This window comes from Stenella coeruleoalba (genome assembly GCF_951394435.1).
Source record: "Stenella coeruleoalba genome assembly, chromosome: 2".
Taxonomy (NCBI): domain Eukaryota; kingdom Metazoa; phylum Chordata; class Mammalia; order Artiodactyla; family Delphinidae; genus Stenella; species Stenella coeruleoalba.
Genome location: NC_137147.1, coordinates 177,543,594 through 177,563,244, shown reverse-complemented (window position 1 = coordinate 177,563,244; position 19,651 = coordinate 177,543,594). Strand labels below are relative to the sequence as shown.

The 19,651-nt window shown below is 41.4% G+C and overlaps 1 protein-coding gene across 3 annotated transcripts in view; it reads left to right on the top strand.

Annotated features, from left to right (window-relative positions):
- The first annotated feature begins 347 nt into the window (after positions 1–347).
- The window catches only part of TRDMT1 (tRNA aspartic acid methyltransferase 1), a 77,541-nt gene continuing 58,237 nt past the window's right edge, over positions 348–19,651 (top strand). For all 3 annotated transcript variants that reach the window (XR_013827129.1, XM_079913329.1, XM_079913330.1), the window contains exon 1: positions 348–746. Coding sequence is in view for 2 of the 3 variants with exons in the window: in XM_079913329.1 (XP_079769455.1) it covers positions 683–746 (64 nt within the window). In the remaining variant the exon portion in view is untranslated. The remainder of the gene's footprint in view (positions 747–19,651) is intronic.

Below are 19,651 nucleotides of genomic sequence, written 5' to 3'. Positions count from 1 at the left end.
TCCAATCTTGGGGGTATTTTCCAAGCTAAAACAGAATGAACCTCGCTAACAATTAAGCAGGCGTCCTCTGTGTTAGTTCACACCGGATCTCTGGGGCACGTGTGCTGACTTCTGCACTTGTAACTGTGGCACCTTCGCTGGGCGAGAGGCTGATTTATCTCCATCACTCAAGCTAAGGCCCAACACCAGGCGGTACGTGCTCAAGGCTAATGGAAGAAAGGTTTGGACGCTTTAGGCTTCCAAGGGACAGAAGAGCAGCATGCCTGAAAAATAAGTTTTTCTGGATTCTAACCCGTGTTAATTCACTTTGAGGCAAAGGCAGATTTCGCCCCTCTACTGAGCCCCAGATTTTCTTTTTCCCTCCCAAGGCTCCTGAATACACCTTAAAAGGAAGATGGAGCGTAAATCAGGCCAAGGAGTGGCTGCCATTCACTTGGGAGGCCTTGGTGCTTTCGGCCCTTTCTCCACCTGCTAATCTCTGCCAGCCCCGGGCCCCGCGCTGTCCTCAGAAGCCGTGAGCCTGAGCTTTTAAGAGGAGGGGGCGGGGGGGGGGGGTGGTACTGAAAAGCGGCGGAACCAAAGGCGAGGGAGCGGCGCTGCCGGGGGGAAGGAGGAGCCACGGGACCGGCAGGCCTAGTTCCGAGGCGACGGCGGCGGCGGCGGCGGCGGCGGCGGCGTGGGGATGGAGCCCCTGCGGGTCCTGGAGCTGTACAGCGGCATTGGGGGTATGCACCAGGCGCTGAGAGGTAAGAGGGCACAGGGCGCCTCCTTCCTCGCGCGTTGTTGGTGGTCAGAGTTCGGGCTCCTGGGAGGGGCGGAGCGGCGAGACACTAGGGGCGGAGACTGCAGGGGAAACTGTGTATGTGTGTGTGAGTGTGTGAGTGTGTGTGTGTGTGTGTGCGCGCGCGCGTGTGTGTGTGTGCGCGCGCGCGGGGGAGTTGCTCGGTTGTCATAGAAGCCGTCGGCTCGGCGCCCCAGCCGCCCCTGCGGGCGGAGACTCCCTCCCTCCCGCCGCGAGCCTGGTCCGAAGGGCGGGCGGGGCACCTGCCAGGACCCAGTTTGTGAGTCCAGATCCACAAGGCTTGGATGTAAAGTCAAACCAAAACGGTACCGCCAAAGGGGGAGGGGTGAGCCCCCTGCCCTGTGCCAATCCCCAATTCGGTATGGCTGTCACCAGCGGCGTGGAAACTAGGTCCTTCACCCTCGAGGAGGTCACAGCGGGGGAGGGGAGGTCACTGGGCTGGGTTCTGCAGGTGAGGGACGAATCTTCAACGGGATAACTACAGTGCCACATAGAAGTTAGTGAACACTCAGCAGAACTGTAGGGGAAGCCTGGAGGAAAATCCCGGTCAGTTCTGATCATTGAAAAGAAACATCTTGTCTTGTTACTTCATGTCTGGGTACATTTAGGCGCCAGAAGCCCTGAGTTCAAACTTAGTTGCAGTGTGACCTTAACATTTTTGAGCCTGTTTCCTAGTTTCACAACGTGAAAAGTAATTCAGAGATGGAGAATTATGAGGATTAAAGAAAAAGTGGGTAAAACCTTTAATAATGCCTGGTACCTTGTAGCCACTCACAATATTATAAAGTATTGTCACGATTTTATGTATCTTTTCCATGTTGAGGTTTTAAAATTTCTTTGGTCCTAAGTTGGAACTGCAAGGTTTATTTTCAGTGACATTCACTCAAAAATATTTATTGAGCTCCTCTTATGTTCCAGGTACTGTGCTAGGCACTGGCGGTATAGAGTGACAAATAGATTTGGAACGCACATGTTTATTCTTAAATTACTATGACAACCGCAAAACTGAAACTTCCCTGCTTCCTTTTTTTTAGTACCAAAGATAACAAGAGACCAATACCGTAAGATACGGACAGTATGTAATGAGTTGAGCACATACATTTTCTGAGCATATATATTGAGTTTTGATTCTAGAAGAGGTTAGTGATTATTAAATTTTTCTTGCCTACCAATTATTTGATGGCTCTCTATGTTCAGTTCGCATACCAAAATTTACCAGCAGGAAAACAAAACAAAACTTTAACATTATTTGCTCTCTTAGTTAATTTTCTAGGATTGTATAATGTCAGCATTTTCTCCATATCTTGAAACCCCTTAATGAACACGATTTTAATGGTGATGTAGTGCTTTATCACAAGCTATAATTCAGCTACTCCTTAAGTGTTGAATGTTCGATATTTCCCCCCAGTTTTTTGCAAGTATAAATGTGCTGCAATTAATTATTCAGCATAAACCTTGATTTTTCTCTTTAGTGTGTTTTCTAGAAGTCAAATTAATTAATAAAAGACTGAGTGCTAGGTACTAAGTCAAAAATTATGAGAATTTTTAAAGACTTTTGATAACGTAGCAAACTGCTTCTCGGAGGTTTCTGAGTGCCTCCTCACACTACATATTCCTCAGGGTTTGTATTACCCATTTTTAACCTTTGTGAATTTGATAGGGGAAATTGTATAATTTTAATCTGCATCTTTTGGGGGGTTAATTAGTTAGATATTTTCCCTCATACTAGCCAATGCAACTTGAATTTGTACACATATTTCTATTACTATTGCTACCATCTCGAATCTAAGCTATATCATCTTTCACTTAAATTATTAAAACTAGTTTCCCAACTGCTCCCCTGCTTCCTTCCCAACTGCTTCCACTCTGCTTTCCTACTCCATCCTTTCTCCACATAGCAACAAAGTGATCTCTTACCCAGTAAACTGGATCGTGTGACTCTGCTTCAGTGGTTTCCCTCTGAGGTTAGAATCACAGCCCCCTCTTCTTAGTAGGCCTGTGAGATCTGGCTTCTGTCCACCTCTTCGACCTTATCTCTCCCCTGCTTCTCTTTTCCAGGCTTGCAGGTCTCCTTTCTCTGTGTTTCTCAAACTCTCAAAGTTCCTGTTACGTTCTGGCCTTTGCTTGTGCTGTTGTCTCCACCCAGAGTGCTTTAACTGTAGACTTTTCCACTGCAGCTGCATTTCATCTTCCATGGCTTAGTTCAGAGGAGCCTGCCTTGACTGACCCTGTGATCCAGAGTAGGCTTCCTGCTGCCTCTCTACCTGGACTCTCATCTTTTGGTTTGAGGTCGACGTACGTACTAGGGATGTTGCGTCTTAATCACCCTGCACGCTTCTCTTCCAATGTTCATTTATTTTATTATTATTATTATTATTTTTGGGTTACGCGGGCCTCTCACTGTTGTGGCCTCTCCCGTTGCGGAGCACAGGCTCCGGATGCGCAGGCTCAGCGGCCATGGCCCACGGGCCCAGCCGCTCCGCGGCATGTGGGATCTTCCCGGACCGGGGCACGAACCCGTGTCCCCTGCATCGGCAGGCGGACTCTCAACCACTGCGCCACCAGGGAAGCCCCAATGTTCATTTATTTGATGTGCCAAAGTTTAAAATGTTTCTGTAATAAAATGCATTGCTGTTTTCCATGGGGTTTTTTATATAATAATACAAACTAATAGCAATGCCGATTAACTGCAACAATTACGTCAGGCCCTGCTTTAAGTATGTCATAAGCTAGTTAACGGTAGAGCCAGTATTATAACCTAGGTCTCTCTTTTTTTTTTAATTAAAAAAAGTTTTTAATTTGCCCACGTGGCATGTGAGATCTTAGTTGAAGCCAGAGTCTTAACCACTGGACCACCAGGGAAGTCCCCGTAACCTAGGTCTCTTAACCCGACCTCTTAACCATGCTATCTATGTTGCCATTTTTCTAGTTAGATCCACTAATTGAATCTATATCTTAAATAATAAGAAGCAGCCAACAGGAATAATACTGAATTTAAACTTCGGCAAATTTCCAGATACGGTTTATGACTGAATTTTTTCTGCAGTAGAATATGCATAACAAAATGTGCCGTTTTAACCATTTTCCAGCGTATTCGGTAGCTTAAGTACTACGTTCACAGCGTTGTACAGTCATCACTGTTGTCTGTTTCCAGAACTTTTTCATCGTCCCCAAAACAGGAACTCTATTCTCTAAATAACAACTCCCCATCTCCTCTCCCCCAGCCCCCGGTAACCACCATTCTGCTTTGTCTCTGCCAATTTGTCTTTACTGGGTACCTTCTATAACTGCAATATACAATATTTGTCCTTTTGTGTCTGGCTTATTTCACTTAGTGTGATGTTTTCAAGGTTCATGCATGTTGTAGTATGTATCAGTACTTCATTCCTTTTTATGGTTGAATAATTGTCCATTATATGCATATACCATATTTTGCTTATCCATTCATCTGTTGATGGACCCGTGGGTTGTTTCCACCCGTTGGCTATTGTGAATAATACTGCTGTGAACATTGGTTTATATGTATGTGTCTGAGTCCCTGTTTTTAGTTCTTTTGAATATATACCGAGGAGTAGAATTGCTGGATCATATGGTAGCTCTGTGTTTAACTTTTTGAAGAACCAGTAAATTGTCTTCTTTAGGGGCTGCATAATTTTATATTCCCAAGGGCAATGCATGAAGGTTCCAATTTCTTTATTTCCACATTCTTGACTTGTTATTCCCTTTTTCTGTTTTTTTTTGATAATAGTCATCCTAATGGGTGTGAAAAAATATCCCATTGTGCTTTGATTTCCATTTTCCCTAATAACTAAGGAAGTTGAACATGTTTTCATGTGCTTATTCGCCATTTGTGTATCTTCTTTGCAGAAATATCTAAGTCCTCTACTCATTTTGGAATTGGGTCTTTTTTGTTGTTCTGTTGTGTGAGTTCTGTATATATTCTGGATGTTGATCTTTTATGAGGTATATGATTTATAAATATTTTCTCTCACATAACTGAATTCTGGTAGTTATCAAAGGTATATTTAATTTCTTTGGCAGCATGACAGATTTTCTTCAAACCCAATAGACCTTTTAATACATCAATAAACATTTTTCATCCTTAGCTGTATATGCAGTATGCTATTGTATTGTTGCAGTAACTACATAGATGCTTCTGTATCTTCTAAGTTTCTTTTAACTTTATTTTATATCTGCATGTCCATGTGTTAACTTAGTCCTCGTTCTGTGGTATTTTTCTTTGTTCCTGTACCACCTGTAGCACAGAAGCACACTTGTGACGGGTTTCTCTGTAGCGGACTATTGAGTTTATTATTGAATTGGTATTCACTCTACCGTCACGTTGGTAAAACCATAGTTTGCTTAGTCCAAATTTTTGTATGATACAAAATTCGTAGTTGCAAACCACAGAATCCACTCTCTAGCTAACATCAGCAGAAAAAAAATTTTTAAAGGGCATTTGGAAGCCCACAGAATTTACAGGACACCCAACAAACAGGTCAAGAGAATGGGAGCACCACTCGATCCACATTCCGGGCACCGGCCCCACGAGTCCTCGTACTGACATCACAGCTTCCACCAGTAATGCTGGGGACTGGAGGTGAGAAGTGCTGTCACACTTTTGCCCTGAAAGGGGCATCTTTACCACCTCTCTTACCAAAAAAGATGAGTTTTCTCATTTGCTTTCTTACATTGCTATTTCTGAATTGAAGTTAGGTGAGAATGCAGTTGGTTGGTGGCCATTAGATCCCATTGCCAGACTAAGAAAGCTGGGAGAGTGAGTTCTGACTTCAGTTTTGGGAAGAAGAGACTCGTAAAGTGGCAAAATTTTGAACAACAGGAAACATAGGCAAAGATTCTAGATGGCCACAAGCATAGTAAATGTCATTGCATTCTTTAATACATATTTGCCCCTGTACAGGAACCACTTATTACCACTTTGATATTATTTATGCCTGCATAGCCTGTAGAGTTTTGGCTAGAGAATCTTCCAAGTGAAAACATTTTTCAGAAAGTAGTGGAAATAGTAGTTTCATGAGTTAAATAGCAGTGGAACCTGCAAAGACACCTGCAGATATGAATGGTTACCAAATAAAAATCTGCTTTTCTCATAAAATATAATGAGATTTTTATATATATAAAATATAAATATATATATTTATATATATAAATATATATATGATATATATATTTATATATAAAATATATATATAATATATATTATATATATAAAATATATATATTTTATATATATATATAAATATAAAAAATAAAAGGTGGTGAATAAAGGAAAGCTCTAGCTGATTACTATTATATATCTAGTCAACTATTGGGACAGCCTTAAAAGCAAAACGTCTTGCCCTCCCAAATAATTTTGAGAGGTCTTTCAAGGTGTTGGTTTTGAGTTTTAGCCACATAATACTTATTCATATATAGTAAGAGTTACCCAGCCTTAATATTTTCTGTTAAAAGGATAGGCCTATCATAGTTATTCATTTTCTAAATCTCTTTTGTCTTTATTTCTCAATGACTTATATTCCAGCTTGGGATTCTACCAAACTCCTTTGTGATTTGGTGTGCTTATAACTGAATGGGATAAGTACATTATGATGAAATGTAGAGCTGAATGTCACCAGGGGTAGTTTTGAAACACCAGTTGTAAGGGGTTGAAATTTGAACTGCTTAACTTTTTTTCTCTTATATTTATCCTTTGAGGTTGTAAAAATGTCCTCTTTATGCCTATTTTCCCACAGTTATTCTTGTATGACTTACTGTCAGGTTTAAAGTAAAGCAAGGCAAAAATGTGTCCCATTTAAAAATATGTATCATTTGTTGTTTGGTATCTATGGGAGTTATTAGATTGTTTTTTCTCTGAACTTGAAATACAAGGAAGAAATATGTAGAATGAATTTTTTGTATTCAGAGAGGAGCATCCCAACTTTCCATTGGATGACAGAATTACCTTTCTTTTATGTGATGAAAAATGAATGCATACTTCACTGCAGAGTATTTATTACAGTAAGTCCTCTGCCTACAAACCTTCAAAGGTGCAAGCTTGCATTCACATGTCCAATCAGGTAAGTTAGTTCACATCTCTGGCGTACATTGTCACGTGTGTGCATCCTCTACAAGTGGTTGTGCTTTTGTGTACTTTACTGTACAGTACTGTATAGAGTACAGTAGTGCAGTATCTTTATTTCGGGCCCAGGATGTCTGGAAGCAAGTGTGGAAGCAGCGGTGTTGTAGCTGGTACTGCTAAGAAGCGCCGAGCGATAACAATGGAAACTGTACTGTAAGATTAAAAATGTTGTCTTTATTTTTTGTGTGTGTTTGTTATGTATTATTTGTGTGAAAAGTATTATAAACCTATTACAGTATGGTACCATATGGCCGATTGTGTTAGGGGGGTACGTAGACTAACTTTGCTGGACTTATTAACAAATTAGACTTACAAATGTGCTCTCGGAATGGAACTCGTTCATATGTAGCGGACTTACGGTACTATATTCTACACATCAAATTACTTCTCCCATGTTAATGAATAGATGACCAGTTTACTCTGTGTTAGGACCTATCTATTGGGTTTTTTTAGGGAGCTCAATAAATAGTACCCCTCTTCTTAATTCTGAACAAAAACAGAAACAAAACAGAAGAATAAGGCAAATAGGAAATCAAAATCTATATGATTTTATTACGAATAAAGGCTGAGTTGGAGCATGTAGCTAAGTGAGAAGGCCAAGGGGGTCAGCTCATGTTCAGCCAGAGAAGTCGGCAGCTTACCTTCCGGGCACAGCTGGAGAAGCAAGCAGAATGTGTGTTCCCTGTGGGTAGCGCATTCCCGAGAGGAGGGGGGTTCTGAGCAGCCCTGGCCAGTTTATTCTTCCCAAATTAGCCAGTTGGAGAAGTCAACTAAGAAGTCCACTGAAGAGAGCAAAAGGATAGGATAGGGGAGGAGTTTAGAGTGAATAGAAACCACTCACTTGGAGGAAACAGCAGTAAATGCCTCCCATTTTACATTAACATTGCCGACTGCTTTTAGGAATCCTTCAGGTATTATAGTTTTTAAAAATTTTGCAAATCATTCTTTTTAATATTTGGTACTTCAACTCTTTCTGGCAGTCATTTGGTAGTGTCCAGTCATTTGAAATTGGATAGCTTGTTTTTACAGCAGCTTGGTCTTAAGTCATTGTTATTTGGCTCCATGGGAGAGTAACAGTGGACAGTGTTTACGTAGGAGCGGCTCAAGGAGGGGCCTCTCATTAGGAGCGCAGTTCTGTCGTCAGAAGGGCTTGCTAGCTGTGTGGCCTTGGGGAAGAATGAAGCTTTCGGTGCCTCAGTGTCCTCTTCTTTAAGAGGATAATAATAACACCTACCTCGAAGGGGAATTGTGAGGATTGTGAATGAATAAAAATGAAGCAGTAACTAGAGCTTGGAACACAGGAAGTGCTCAGTCCACGTGGGCCACTATTCTCAGAAGTCATAACGTTATTATATGTTGTTAAAAATGGCCTTTAGAAGAACCTGATTATTAAATGTTTGAAGCTGTCAAAGAGCTTTCAGACTAGATTTGAATTATACAGGAATAAGTTGGTGAAGGAAAGAATCATTTACAGCTACTATAGATGATACGGAATGAAAATGAAGAGTAAAAGAGAAGGGCATTGAAGAGAGTGGAGTATTCCGTTTTGCCCTGTTGACTCCCTAGGAAGCTTACCTTCTCTACTAGAGAACAGATTTCCTAGCCTGGATCCACTTCATGTTCGTTTTCGTGGCACCTGTCCCAGTGTTTTCTGAAATACTCCGTGTGTCTCTCTGAGTGATAAAATTAATGCCATTATCTAGGAATAAGACAGGTCTGCCACGTACCAGCTGTCTAAGTATTGGAAAATTATTCAACTTTCTGGGCCCAGGCACCCTGTATGTGAGATGGATATAATACCTCCTCATAGGGTATTATGAATGTAAAATGAAACAGTTGATGAATGAAAAGTAATGTGGGTACTCAGTAAATCTTCGTTCCTTTTCTTATTCCCACATTAATTGTAACTAGCTTTTTTCTCGTAGTTGTGTTGGATTCCCTTATTGATAAAATTGGGATAACAATACTAACTTTATAGGCTTGTTAGGATTTAATGAAACAATGTATACATAGAGCTAGTATAGTTCCTGGTACATAATATATAAATAGTACTGATGATGTTACTTAGGAAGTTGAACATTTTCATATGCTTGTTATTTGCGTTAATTTTGTGGCTTGTGTATGTTTCCATTGGTATATTCTTTTTTATAATTGGCGTTTGTGGTTCAATTTTGTTATGATATTTTTACCAAGCAGGATTTTGAAGGATGATTGGGAGTTTTCCAGAGAGTAAAAAAGGGGAAGTATGTACCAGACAAAAGGAGAATTCTGTACAGACACACAGGCATGAAATAGCATGGTCTATGTGGATACATACAAGTATTAAGATATTATTGCAATATAAATGCTCCAAGACAGTAGAAGGTGTTTACAGGCTACCAAATCATGAAATGCCATGTATAACCTGAAAAGGTGCTTGGATTTTTATCTTCTAAGTCTGATTAGTGAAGGAAGATTAATGAACCTGTTGGGGTTATGTTCTAGAAATTTTACCCTATGACCACAGGAGGGGTGAGGCGATTAGAGGCAAGGTGGTCAGTTAGGAGGTGATTGTTGAGAGATGATGAATGTAGGCAGAGCCAATAAATGGAGAAGACTTTTACTCACAAGATATACAAGATCTGAAAGGCAGCAAAACCTGGTAGTTATTGGGATGTTAGGTACCCAGACTTCTGACTTGGATGATTTGACAGATGGTACAGTCAAGGTTGGGGAGAAATAATAGGTTCCATTTCAGAGTTACAGAGTTTGAGTTTTCCTTGGGACCCATGGAAATTGTGCATTTTGGGCTGAGGGAGAGAGGACTGGAGACGGGGATTTATTTCTCTGTATATGCGAGTGTACAGAGAAGAGGACCAACAAGATGGAACACCGAGGGTGCTGTTTTTTTGTGGCTAGGTAGATAAATACAGGAAGTCCCCTACATAGGAACGAGTTCGGTTCCTAGAGCATGTTCGTTAAGTCCAACAAAGTTAGCCTAGTACCCAACTAACGCAATCGGCTATATAGTACTATAATAGGTTTATAATACTTTTCACACAAATAATACATAAAGAACAAATGCAAAAGATAAAGAAAACATTTTTAATCTTACAGTACAGTTTCCATTGTTATCGCTTGGCGCTTCCTAGCGATATCAGCTACATCACCTCTGCTTTTACGCTTGCTTCCAGACATCCTGGGCTTGAAATAAAGATACTGCACTACTGTACTCTATACAGTACTGTACAGTAAAGTACACAGAAGCACACCCACTTATAGAAGATGCACGTACATGACAGTGTACACCAGACACGTGAGCTAACTTATGTGATCGGACATGCGAATGCACGTTCACGTGTTTGAAGGTTCGCAACTTGAGGATTTGTATGTAGGGGACTTACTGTAATAGTCAAGGAGAGAAACTGAGCAGGAAAATTAGAGAGCAAGAAGTAGAACCAAGAGAACATTGTGCCATGAAAATAGAGAGAGGAGGGGATCTAAGGACTGATCAGATAATACCAGCCAAGTGACATAAGGATTAAAATGAGTTCTTGGATTAGTTGCCACTTCCTGGCTGATATCCTATGCAACAGTTTTCTGAGGAATTAATCGGTGTGCCTTGATGGTTAAGTAAGTTCAGAAGACTTCTCATGACTTTGGCCCTTGAATCATTCTCAGGACGCATTAATGTATCCCAGATGTTGAGAAGCCCTGCAAAAAAGACGCTGTTTGGCTTAAAACAGCACTTCCTCATGCATATGAGCAGGGTGTGCTTTTTGTTTTAGCGAGAAAGGGGAGCACCGTTAGCACCCTGTGTAATAGCGTTCCTCAGCTGTCTTGGGAAATGCCTGATGGGCAACAAGAGGGCACCGATGGGGGGAGATGCCGGTGAATGAGAAGGGCTAGGGCTGTCTGATTATATCGACAGCTTTGACTAAGTCTAAAGTAAGCTTCTCTGTAGTTTTTCTACGTGGCGGGATGTGTTAGTGTTCCCGCTATCCCTGTTTTGTTCTAAAGATGTGCACAACTGAGCTCCTGTTCTCCTTACTCCTCCCAAACGTGCCCCCCTTGCGGCCTTCCTCATCCCAGTGGCAGGCGTCCCCCTTCTTCCAGCGGCCCAGCCCTAGGTCTTGGAGTCATCTCTGTGTCTTCTCTTTCACTCACATCAGCAAATTCCATAGGCTCTACGTTCAAGCCGTATTTATAATTCCATCCTTCCTCTCCGTCTTCACCTGTACCACCCCATCTCTGTCCTGTTTCATCAGTCTCCTGGGCCCTGAGCTGCGTGTTCAGTGTTGCCCCCGATTCTCCTGCTCTTGCTTCATCCCGAAACACTGCCAGGGGGTCGGGGCTTGGCTCTCATCCTCAGGATGCTCAGTTTCTCTGCAGTGTCTGCACTCAGATGAAGCACCAGGCTGTGGACCTGGGATCTAGGTGCTCCAGCAGCTGTCTGGAGGGGTTGGATACCATGACTCTAAGTGGAGAGGAAGGGAGAGTCATACGTGTGAAGCAGTAGGGGGGAAAAATACACACACACACACACACACACACACACACACACACACACACACCTAGTTCCTAAAATCCTTGTAATTTCCTCAGTGATAAGAGCACTAGGGGCATCTTTTGTTCTAATATTTGGTCTTTGACTCTGGTTCCTGACACAGAGCTCCTAAATCTCTTAGAATTCCCTGGGTGACAGGAATGTCTTTTGTACTAACGAGATGGCTCTTGTTGGGCTCCTGGGTGGCTTCAGAATGGGAACTGGTCACCAGAAAGATCAAGTGATAATTAGAAGCTTGGAACTTTCAGTCCTACCCCCATCCTCTGGGAAAGAGAAAGGGGCTGGAGATTATCACTGACTGATCATGTTTCCATGATAAAGCTTCCATAAAAATCCTAAACGTATAGGGTTTGTAGACTTCTGGGTTGGTGAAGGTATCCACGTGCTGGGAGGCCTGTGCACCCCAATCCGTGAGAACAGAAGCTCCGGCACTCGGGACCCTTCCAGAACTTGCCCTACGTATCTCTTCATCTGGCTGTCTATCATCTGTATCCTTTAAAATATCCTTTATTATATAATAAACTGGTAAACGTTAAGTAAGTGTTTCCCTGGGTTTTACGAGATGTTCTAGAAATGATCAAATCCAAGGAGGGGGGTCATGGGGACCTCTGATTTGCAGTTAAGTTGGATAGAAGTTGTGGTTAACCTGGGGATTTCCTATTTGAAACTGGTGTCTGAAGTGGGGCAGTCCTGTGGGGCTGGGCCCGGAACTGGTGGGGTCTGTAGCTGTCTTCAGGCAGATACTGTCAGAATTGAATTGAGCTGTGGGCATCCTGCTGGTGTCACAGAGAACTGCTTCGTGTAGGGAAAAAACACATCTTGTGTCAGAAGTGTTGTGAGTGTGGTCGTAGTCTGCGACTAGAGGGGACACAGGAGTACTGTTCCTGGACACCCTCATGGGGTGACTAGACCACAAAGAGAAAGGCTGAGGGAGGGCTCAGCAGAGGCACCGCCTCGCCTTCCTCCCCCACCCGTGTCCCTGCCCAAGTGCAGATGGGCGTGTGGGACGTGCTGCTTGGGCCACGTTGCGTCTTCGCTGCAAGGCTTCTGTCCCCTGTGATGCGTCCCTCCCCCAGGACAGCCTGTCTTACCCAGGCCTTCTGAGAGCGCTGTTGGCTGGGCTTTCTTGTGAAGCTGTGACATTTAGTAAAGCACTGCCTTTTGTTTGCTTTCCCTCCTTCCCTTCCTCACTACCTTCACTTTTGCTACTTTGAGGTTTTACCTCCCAGAAAAAGCATTTGAAGCCAAACTTTGCCTTGGGTTCTTTTTCAGGAAACCTGACAATTATTGCAGTCGCCTTTTTACTGGTCTCCTTGCTTCTGCTCTATCACCTCTAGTTTATTTTCAACACAGTGGTCAGCGTGATCCTTCAGAAATATGTCACAGAGGGCTTCCCTGGTGGCTCAGTGGTTGAGAGTCTGCCTGCCAATGCAGGGGACATGGGTTCGTGCCCCGGTCCGGGAAGATCCCACATGCCGCAGAGAGGCTGGGCCCGTGAGCCATGGCCGCTGAGCCTGTGCGTCCGGAGCCTGTGCTCCGCAACGGGAGAGGCCACAGCAGTGAGAGGCCCGCATACCGCAAAAAAAAAAAATGATGTCATAGAAGTCACTCCTCTGATTAACACTTCTGAGAGGTGTCTCATTTCACTCAGTAAAAGCCAGAGTCCTTAACCCACAGACCTCCTTGATCTGGAGCCAGCCCCGTTCTCTTTGCCCGCATCCCCTGCACCTCTACCTGCTCACTCCATTCCAGGCTTGCCCGCCAGCTGAGTCAGTCTGAGCAGCTCTAACAGAGTACCAGAGACTGTGTGGTTCATAAACAACGGAAATTAATTTCTCACAGTTCTGAAGGCTGGGAAGTTCAAGATCCTGGTGGCAGCATGGTTGAATTCTGGTGAGGGCCCTCTTCCAGGTTGCGGAGTGCCACCTTCTCATCATGTCCTCACTTGGCGGGGAGCAGAGGGGAAGCAAGCTCTCTCATGACTTTTTAAAGGCACTAATCCTGTTCCTGAGGGCTCCACCCTCATTCACCTACTCCTAATTCTAATGACCTCCCAAAGGCCCCACCTCCTAATACCATCACATTGGGAGGTAAAGTTTCAACACATGGATTTTCAGGGGACATAAACATTCAGTCCCTAATAACAGTCTCTTGTTGTTTCTCCTACAATACAAGCATGCTCCCATCTCTGGACCTTTGCAGTATCTCTTCCTTCTGTTCTAGAAAGTTCTCTCATATCTGCCAGACCTGCTCCCTCGTTTTCTTCAAGTTGCTGCTAGTGAGGCATTCTCTAACCAACATATATAAAAATTGAATCAGTTCTTTCTCCCACACTGTCTGGCTTAACTCTGCTTAATTTTTTCCCATAGTACTTTTCATTGTTAGGCATATTATATACTTACATATTTATTTGTTTGTTGTTTGCCCCCGCACTAGAATATAAGTTCCATAGTAGGATAGATTTTGTCTAGAACATCACTTACGCGTATTTGTTGAATGAATGAATAAATGAACAGGGGTCGTGTTTGCTATGAAAGATGTATAGCTTGAAGTAGACACCATTATACTGTGACAAGCTTAAGCTTAGTTATTAAGTCTGAATCATAAAGGTCTCTCTCTCTTTTTTTTTTTTTTGGATGAGCTAAGTCAGCATTTCCCAAAGTTGGTCCATGGGTAGTGTTTTGAGGGATAATAGGTGTTATGCAGGACACAGAACAAATGTATATATGTGTGTGTGTATGTTTGTGTGTTGGAGAGTGGCCAAACAAGTAGAATCATGAAAGTTTTTTGTATGCATAATTATATGTGAAATTTTAATAGATAATAGAGATTTTTTTCTGTACCACATGGTAAAACATTTCTCAAAATAATCACATCTATTGAGAATAAGTTGGTTTTAACTCAATGTAGAATTTTAATCGTGTGTGAATAATGAGATATGGTGAAAATAATGAAGTTCAAGTGTTTTATTTTTATCCTTTTATTCCTGTCAAGAAATGTTACCTCTTTGTATGGAAAGTTGAAAGGAAGTGTTGATTTGTATGACAGCAAATCTATAAGTGATTACAGAATGATTATTATCAAAAAGGTGTATGTGTTTAATGTTACATGTAGAATTTGGTGTTTGTTGGTGTCTAGAGCCTTCTTAGGATTTCTGTTCGCTTTTTGCTTTGCCCTTGGAAAATTATCAGGAATATTTCTAAAACGTGCTCTTCAGAAATAGTGCCAATCAGCTTTCATCCTGCCTAAAAGCTAAAAAAAAAAAAGAAAAAAAAACATACATCTCAGTTTTAGAAAATAGGTAGATTGTATGTTGAGATTAAGAAAATACTATAAATACCATTAGTTTACCTGGTTCAATAGTTGCTTTTACTTTTATCCACTAGTTATTTTCATTCTGGGACTTTTTTTTTTTTTTTTGCGGTACGCGGGCCTCTCACTGTTGTGGCCTCTCCCGTTGCGGAGCACAGGCTCCGGACGCGCAGGCTCAGCGGCCATGGCTCACGGGAAGCCCCCATTCTGGGACTTTTAATCACCACAAACCTAGCAAAAAACCTTGGACTAAGGAAAACAACTCTAGGGCTTCCCTGGTGGCACAGTGGTTGAGAGTCCGCCTGCCGATGCAGGGGACACGGGTTTGTGCCCCGGTCTGGGAAGATCCCACATGCCGCGGAGAGGCTGGGCCCGTGAGCCATGGCCGCTGAGCCTGCGCGTCTGGAGCCTGTGCTCCGCAACGGGAGAGGCCACAGCAGTGAGAGGCCCGCGTACCGCAAAAAAAAAAAAAAAAAAGTAAAACAACTCTATTAGAGAGTTAATCATAATAGTTCTTAAGCATCTCTTAGTGATTTTTGTTCAAACTTAATAGCGAATTTAATAATCCCTTTGTACTCAGTGAATGAGAATTTAATCAACAAATGCCAGAGCCTTTTAACACGAACACGACCGTCATAGACTCTGGCATGTTCCTTAATTATAGGTGAATTTCGGTCCAAAAAGAATCCATAATTCAAAGACTTTACAGTTACCCATTTCTAGTTAGAAGTACTTCAAACTTTAATAGATCAAATAAGAGATACTAAATAAGTAATTTTACCTTACTTCAATTTTTTTCCTAAAATCCCTGAGATTCAGATGGTAATAAAGTTCCAGAGTAATTTCTCTGTTTCTTCAGAAGGCATTTTATTCTTGTGGCCTCATTTTACTTTTGTGGTTATTATTTGGTGAGTTGATTGTTAAAAAAAAAATGTTTGTGGATTTTTGCTTACTACTGATCATTTATCTCTGCTTTACTCTCCATCCAGTGAGATTTCCTCCAGTTAATTTTGAACTGTCAGAATGTTGGTGACCATGCTTGAGGGGAAAAGATGTGCATCTATAATTTTACAGATTTTTTTGTGGGTTGGTATTTCAGTATCTGGCTAGGGAAACATACTTAAAATCCAGAGGTCTGTTTCTAATACGAGATTCTTTTGCATTTCTCCCATGATGGTAACAACAAAGGGCTTGTGATTTCATTATTTAAAATAAAAACAAAACCAAAACCCAAACATATATACATATGCCCTTAAAGACATATTTGTCATAAGACACATTTGTCTCATGACATAAGACATATTTGTCTTCAATGCAATATATTCATTTTTCCCCCAAAAGTTATAGTACTCCAAAAAGAGGATGTGACCTTATATTTTAGTTTCTCATGAAGGATCTTCATATTCCTCAACTACTGTATTTCGAACAGCAAAGTAATAAAATGCTGCTTGGATAAGTTACATTAGCCTGAAAAAACGTAATACCAGTTTAGGATGCTTGTTGAGGTCACTTGATGGAATTGATGAAAAATCATACAGCTGAATTTAGAGATAATTTTTGGGAGGATGACCTTACCATTACAGGTATTAGATACCATTGTAAACAGACCTTCTAGAAATTACATTAGAAAGCAATACAGTACAGGGTTACTTTGTGGAGATCACACATAGCTAATGGGTGTTTGTGGTTGGCATAAAATTTCCAGGGACATTATCATGCATGAATTCAAAAAATGCTGGATCTTAAGTAACTCTGAACAGAAGTTGATGTGCTTTTGAAAACTGTGTTAGATAACTTGAAAAGTGGCTTTATGGATGATAAAGACCATGATTTCAAAGATGCATATAGAATAAAACTGTTTCATGAAATTTGAGTGGAAAAAATAATAGTTCTAAATGAACATAATAAGACTGTTATTTAAAATATGTTTATATAACGAAATTAATAAATTATATAATATGAAGTCATTTCCTTTCATTGTCTATATAATGGAAATGGCTGTACATCTAATTTTGGATATTCTCATGTGGAAAATGGGCAACTGGCTTTTATGCTAGTTGTCTTATATTCAGGCACGTATGTACAGTATGTGTGTGTGTGTAATGTGGATGAATGTGGACACAGAAATAGGTCGGGGAGGATGCACATCGTCCTGCTGTCAGCATGAGCTCCCGGGAGTGGAGTGGGGATGGTGGTCTTGCTGTCCTACGAGCACCAAGAACATTCCTGTTTCAGTGCGGTTGCACTTGCTGCTCCCTTGCCTGGTATGCTGCTCCCCACACAGACACACGCCTAGTCCTTCGTGTTTACTCTAATGGCATCTTCTCAGGGCTTCCCTGGCCAGTATCCAAAACTGCACCCTCTGCCCTGCCTCCCCGTACCCCTTTCTGTTTGATTTTTACCCTCAGCACTAATTACTGCCCATCGTACTATCTGTTTTACTTGTTTGTGTTTTTAATTGCCTCTCTTTCTAAAACATAAGCTCTATAAGGTTGGGATGTTTTGTGTCGGAATTTTGTTTTGTGTGTGTAAGGATTTGTTTGTTTTGTTCTATTTTGTTCACTATTGTATCCCTGGCATCAAGAATAGTGCTTGCACAGAGCAGATGCTCAATTAATATTTGTTGAATGAGTGAATAAGTTATAGGGTATGAGCATTTTAAAGATTGATGATATTGTCAAGTTCCTTTTTAAAAGGACATACCAGTTAAATCTCATAGTGTTTGTGTGACCACAGATATGCCAATATAGTATTTAAGACTATAGAATTTACTAGGTGAAATGGTTATTTTAATTTTTTGATTACTAGTGAAGTTGAATATTTTAAAAATATCATTTTGAAGGACTTCCCTGGTGGTCTGGTGGTTAAGACTCTGGGCTCCCAATGGAGGGGGCATGGGTTCGACCCCTGGTCGGGGAACTAAGATCCCACATGCCACATGGTGTGGCCCAAAAAATAAATCATTTTTACATTTAGTGCTCTTTTTATTTTTAACTGTATCTATAATACATTTATTAAAAATTGGGAAGTACTGAAAACATACTCATTTATTCATTCAGGACATAATTATTGACTGGTTTCTGTGTCGGTTACCGTGCTGTGTGATGGGGCTACATATAGACATGCCGTATTCTTTCCTCCAGAGATTATGGTCTGCGCAAGTACTGATGCTACACAAATGAAGAAGAAAATTTAAAAATAAAAATCATATGTGATGTTCATGCAGGGATAAACCCTGCTGAGGATTTAGATGATATGTTTTCAGTCTGCATTCTGCATGTGTCCATGAACATTAAATTATAGCTTTCTTTTTTCACTTAGAATATCTTGAATTTTTCCTTGCCATTAAATGTATTTTTGTAAACTTGGTTTGTTTTTTTTTTTTGCGGTACGCAGGCCTCTCACGGTTGTGGCCTCTCCCGTTGCGGAGCACAGGCTCCGAATGCACAGGCTCAGCGGCCATGGCTCACGGGCCCAGCTGCTCCGCGGCATGTGGGATCTTCCCGGACCGGGGCACGAACCCATGTCCCTTGCATCGGCAGGTGGACCCTCAACCACTGCGCCACCAGGGAAGCCCGTAAACTTGGTTTTTAACGGTTGTGTGACATTCCATTTTATGGAATTTCCACAAATAGGTTGCTTGTAATTTTCACTATTATAAATAAAATAACATTTATACTTTATGTGAATCTTTTCTCTACATCTCTGTATTGCCTTATATATTAGTTTTCTATTGCTGCTATAACAATTTACCATAAACTTAGTGGCTTAAAGCAACACAAATATATTATCTTACAGTGCTGGAGGTCAGCTGTCTTAAAATCAAGATGTCGCTGGGGCTGGTTCCTTCTGAAGGCCATAGGAGAGAATCTGTTTCCTGGCCTTCTCCAGTGTCTTTAGGTCACCCTACAGGTGGCTTATGACACCTTCCTGCATCTTCAAAGCCAGAAGTGTAGCATCTTCGAATCTTTCTCTCTGACCTCTGCTTCCCTCATCGCATCTCCTTCTCTGACTCTACCCCTCCTCCATCCTTCTTGTGATTACATCAGGCCTATCGTCTTAAGCCAGGATAATCTCCTCTTTTCAATACAATCCTTAGTCATATCTGCAAAGTCCCCATTGCCATGTAAGGTAACATTTCACAGGCTTCAGGGGTTAGGATGTGGACATCTTTGAGGGGTCAGTATTCTGCCTGCCATATCTTAGGCTATGTGCCCAAAGATAAAATTGGTAAGTCCAAAGCAATTTTTAACACTTTGGATACATACTGTCAAACTACTCCTAAAACACTGAATTCTCATTTGATGTTCATATCTGTAGTGAGAATTCCTATCATACCTGGTTTTTCTTAGCATTTGATATTCTTACTTTTTATAATAATAATAGCAAATGTTTATTGAGTGATTACTATATGGCCAGCACAAATGTAAGAGCTTCATGGGTATTAATTAATTTAATCCTCAGAAGAATATGACGTAGCTACTTTATTATCTCTGTTTTACAGGTAAAGACACTGAGGCAAAAGGAGGTCAAGGAACTTGTCTAAGTCACACAGTTGGAAATGGTGGAGCTAAAATTCAAACACAGGCAGAGAAAGAGCTAACTAGTTAGATATCCATATTCTAAATCGTTCTTTCTCGGGACACGTGAACAGACACACATGTGTGCACACACACAGACACTTTGAATAAAAGGTCTCTGTAGGGTGTGCCTATGACAGCCTTGATTTAGAAAAAACAATGATCAATAATATTTGTCGACTACTATGTGGCTTAGTGGAAAAAGGTTTGCCTATACTAGCCAGGAGGAGTATGGAGGAGGAAAATGAGGAATGAAGTAATTGAAGTCCATT